The sequence below is a fragment of the Priapulus caudatus genome, unplaced genomic scaffold (assembly GCF_000485595.1).
Source record: "Priapulus caudatus unplaced genomic scaffold, Priapulus_caudatus-5.0.1 Scaffold164, whole genome shotgun sequence".
NCBI classification, from domain to species: Eukaryota; Metazoa; Priapulida; class Priapulimorpha; order Priapulimorphida; family Priapulidae; genus Priapulus; species Priapulus caudatus.
In genome coordinates, this window is record NW_014577225.1 from 61,477 (window position 1) to 66,238 (window position 4,762).

General features: G+C 46.0%; 1 protein-coding gene across 1 annotated transcript in view; it reads left to right on the top strand.

Moving 5' to 3' along the window:
• LOC106806494 (fumarate hydratase, mitochondrial-like) overlaps positions 1–4,762 on the top strand; it is a 25,823-nt gene that overhangs the window by 14,488 nt on the left and 6,573 nt on the right. The window contains exon 11 of the mRNA XM_014808460.1: positions 1,698–1,931. Coding sequence (XP_014663946.1) covers positions 1,698–1,931 — 234 coding nt within the window. The remainder of the gene's footprint in view (positions 1–1,697; positions 1,932–4,762) is intronic.

Below are 4,762 nucleotides of genomic sequence, written 5' to 3' on the forward strand. Positions count from 1 at the left end.
AGCGGTGAATGAGAAGAAGAGGGTAGGCGCAATATGTGAGACAGTACTCATGATGAATACGAGGAAGGGGACTTACATAATGAGACAGTACGTCTCCGTGCGTAAATGAGAACTAAGACGCAATATGTCGAGGCACAGTACTCATCGATGACATTGAGAAGCGGACTGTAATAGCTGAGACAGTCTCGTCGGAGTTCCAATGTGAATGAAAAGAAGACGCACATATGTGAGACGTAACTCATGCCATTGAAATGAGGAAGCGGGACTTAATATGTGCAGCAATACTCGTGGTGACCTGCAGGAAGAGAAGAGCGAATACGTGAGACAGTACTCATGCATGAATGAGGAAGGGGACTTAACATATGAGACAGTACTCGTGCGTGAATGAGAAAGAAGACGCAATATGTGAGACAGTACTCATGCATGAATGAGGAAGGGGACTTAACATATGAGACAGTACTCTGGTGCGTAAATGCAGAAAGAAGACGCATATGTGGACAGCTACTCATTGCATATGAATGAGGAAGGGGATTAATCATGTGAGACAGATACATCGTAGTGATAGAGAAAGAAGACGCGAAGTATGTATGAGACAAGTACTCATGCCTGAAGAGAAGGCGGACTTAATATGCTGCAGAACATGTACTCGTGTTGACATCGAGAAAGAAGATGGCAATACTGTGAGACCAAGTACTATGCATGACGATGAGCGAGGGCTACTTTGACACATACGAGACAGTACTCCCTGTGCAGCTTGAATGAGAAGAAGACGCAAATATGTGAGCCAGTACTCAATGCATGAACTGAGGCATAACGGGACTTAATATGTTGAGACGAGTCTCGTGCAGGCTGAAGTGAGAAGAAGCCACGCACATACGTGACAGACCAGTTACTCATGCAATGAATGAAGGAAGGGACATTACATATATGTAGACAGAATCATGGCGGAATGCAGAAGAAGCACTGCAATATGACCTGGAGACATACTCATGCCCATGAACTGGGAGGGGAGCTTGAATATGCTGAGACAGTACTCAGTTGACATGAAAAGAAGCAACGCAATAGTAGAGACAGTACTTACATGCATGAATGAGGAAGGCGACTTAATATGATGAGACAGTACTGTGCGTGGAATAGAAGAAGAGGGCATTCACGCACGAGTACTGTCTCACATGTTATGTCCCTTTCCACATTCACACACTATTAGTGTCTCACGTGCAATGTCTTCCCTCACTCATACCTAGGTGCTGTCTCACGCATTGTCTTCCCTCATTCACACGTAGGTGTTGTCTCACGTGTTATGTGTGGCCTTCCTTAATTGCGCATAGATGGTTATAGTTGGCCAACCTCTTAGTCGTAGCAGGTGCTTCCACAGGCACTGCATTCGATTCCGATAAACAGACGAACGTCTCTCTCGTTGCAAGCACTGAACAGGCCTCGCCGCGCCACGATTCCGATAAACAGACCAACGTCTCTCTCGTTGCAAGCACTGAACAGGCCTCGCCGTGCCACGATTCCGATAAAGAGACGAACGTACATCTCTGTCATTGCAGGCGCTGCGTGAGCGTGCGCCGCCACACCACGATTGTGATAAACAGATGAACGTCTCTCTCAATAAACAGACAAACGTCTCTGTTGTAGCAGGCACTGGGCCGCTCGCGATTCTGATAAACAGACGAACATCTCTGTCGTTGCAGGCGCTGCGTGAGCGGGCTGGCGGCGAATGAGAGCGCCATCCGGCAGCAGCTCGACAACTCGCTCATGCTCGTCACGGCGCTCAACCCACACATCGGCTACGAACGCGGAGCGGCGATCGCGCATCTTGCCTTCGCCGAGCGGCTGACCCTGCGCTCCGCCGCGCTCCGCCTCGGCGACCTCACCGCAGACGAGTTCGACCGCTGGGTGCGCCCCGAGGACATGCTCGGACCGAAGTAGGTGGCGCCGCCGGGACCGCCATGATGCGGAACGCATCGCGGGAGGCACGCGCGAGCGATTGTCCAGTGCGGAGTGTTAGCTAGGGATGGTTTTTTTCGCGGAGCTGTCGTCAGAAACGAAATTGGTGTTGCCGTTCATCGCAACATTGACTTTTTTGCTCGTAGAGCGCCGACAGAACGTTGTTTCGTGTAGGTAATAGGTTTGCTAGGTGTTTTTCTTACGGTAACTCTACAATGTTTCTGGGGTCAGTCTAAGAGTAAAAGTCAATGTTGAGACTAATGTTGAGAGTAGTTTTGTTTCTGACGATGTGCCCCTGGTATACGGATCTATTTTCGGGTAGGCGAATTGAAGAAATTCGCGTGGTGAGCTGGTAAGCTGCCTTTTTTTTCAAGGAAGAGTGCTAGTATTTGCACACGACACGCCACTAGTCAGTGCGCAGTCAATAGGCGAACCATTTTCTAGCAGTTTAGATATTTTTGTATCCAGTTTGTGAAGTCTTTTTCTAAGGTTCCCCATTGTCGCACATCACGTGCAAGCCAGCGTGACTGGTAGTGCAAGAATGTATTCATGGTGTGTTGACTTTTTCTACCTAAATGAAATTGAGGAGACCCGTTGGGCTACCTTTTTTCTTGGAACCCATTGAGGTTTGAGTTGTCCACATAGACGTTTACTGTCTGGATACTTTACGGAAAAATGCAGCTGCATGATTCCTTACATAAAATAAGCTTAGCAGACCGTAATTGCATATGCTTTAATAGCACAAATCATGTCAAATTTACAAAATTGATAGATGGAGCATTTTTTATGGCATATTTTTAGCTCATCTGACATAGTCAGATGCAGCTTGTAGAATCGCATGATCGTCCGTCCGTCCGTCCGTCCGTCCGAGCGTCCGTCAACAGTTGGGCACAAATCTTAACCGCTCGACGTACGGTCACGATATTCGGCACACTGCGGGGGATCGTCAAAACGAGTGGGGCTGTCGAAGCTGGGGGTCAAAGGTCAAAGGTCAAGAGGTGTAAAAGAAGGGGGAACAGTTCACTCCTTAACTTAAGGTATAGGGAGGAAATGCAGAATTGCGGCACAAATCTAAACGGCTTGACCTAGGCTCGTGATAGTCGGTGTATAGCATCATGGTAGGAAGAGCCATCACTGTGCCTGGAATATTGAGGTGCAGAGGTCGAAAGTCAATGGGGGCAACAGGCAGAGTTTTGTAGTGGACAATTTGTCTGAGGACTGAATGCTGCGGAGCAGATTGAAGAAACTGTTTTGTGTGTACAGCGGTGACGCGTGCATTTGTTTATTGCTTAATTGCGAAAGGACGCGATGTGAAATGATGGGCGGGTTTTCCTACTACATGCATAGTAGTTAATTGTGCTCGGATTAACCTTGTTGACCCTCTAAGAGTAGGGTTTAAACATTTGATTTTTTGACGTGGTTAACATTAAGGACTTTGAACGTGCTTTTTGCTTATTGATGTAAGAGCTCATACCTGGTCGAAGTGTGAGCTATCAGTTGCAGCAGTTTAGATTGCAAATGGAATATGTTTTGGTTGATATCTAATGGTTTTTAATCGCGTCCGTTAATATTCTATTATTGATTTTTCTGACTATGCTGGATTCTTGTTCTATGATGTCATCGCCTTGCCTTTTTCCATAGAAGCTGATGATCAGTGAATGCTCGCATGAGGCAAAAACACAGGCAGCCCATGGCTGGCACGCTTCTAATCAATAATTGTTGCCTGCCAACCACTGCAATGCACCTGTTAATCACAGCTGAGCAAAATTATCGCTTGTCTGAATATACTTACTTGGATTTTAGCCTGTACCTATGTAGGATTTCAGGAACGATGCCGATCTTTGATTATTGATACACTTGCACGCGCCATCTCGCGGCAACTATAGGCCTAGTTTAAATTAGATTTTGATTATTGAGCATTATTTGAGCATTATTGAGGGGCAGTAAAATGCATCATCGCTGGTTTTAATTTTTTTTTATATAATTAAGAGAGAGAGAGAAAGTCTAATGGCCCTGTCACACATTTGACGAATTAGCCAGCGTATGCCGGACGTATCAAAATTTGGTGAATAGTCTGGCGTACGTCGAATAAGTTATGGTAAGCGTTGTATAGATTAAGAGCAACGCTAAAGCACGCGAAGCACGCTAACACGCTAGTATATCGTCGTAGTACGGCGCGGTAGTCGAAAAATTTTGAGCATGCTTCAAAATTTGCCGACGTAGTGCCAGCGTATGCCCATACGTCCCGCATACGCGCGGGCAAAAGTTGTAGGTAAGTATGCGATCGTTGACACACGTTCACACACGTTACCTGTAAGTTATCATAAGTCGAAAATACGTCGAGATAATGTCTAGCGTACGCCAAAACTGTAATTTTAACTTATGAGTAACGTGCTTTGAACTAATGTGTAACTTATCTCCAACGCATATTGACGCTGTAGAGCGTATTTGACGTGTTCCGGACGACCACAGAACTTACTGAACGTGTTTTCTAACTTACAGCTACCGTATAATGCGCGTATTGGCAGCGTTTAGGGGAATTGGTATATAAAAATGGTATTGGCATGTTGATACTGCGACGGTGATCGTTGATACTTCGATGTCCTAGTGGGTTATGATTTGAATCGTCGAGGGCAGCCTTTTTATAGGCTACGAACGTGATCGTCGGCGATACGCTGTCGCGCGCTATGCATAAGGTTAGACTATCGTTGGCATAAGTTGTGAACGCCGGCAACACGCTAAGCATTCGTTGGTAATAAGTTAATCTATAAGTTATCGAAACGTCTATATACCGTTTACTAATATAAAA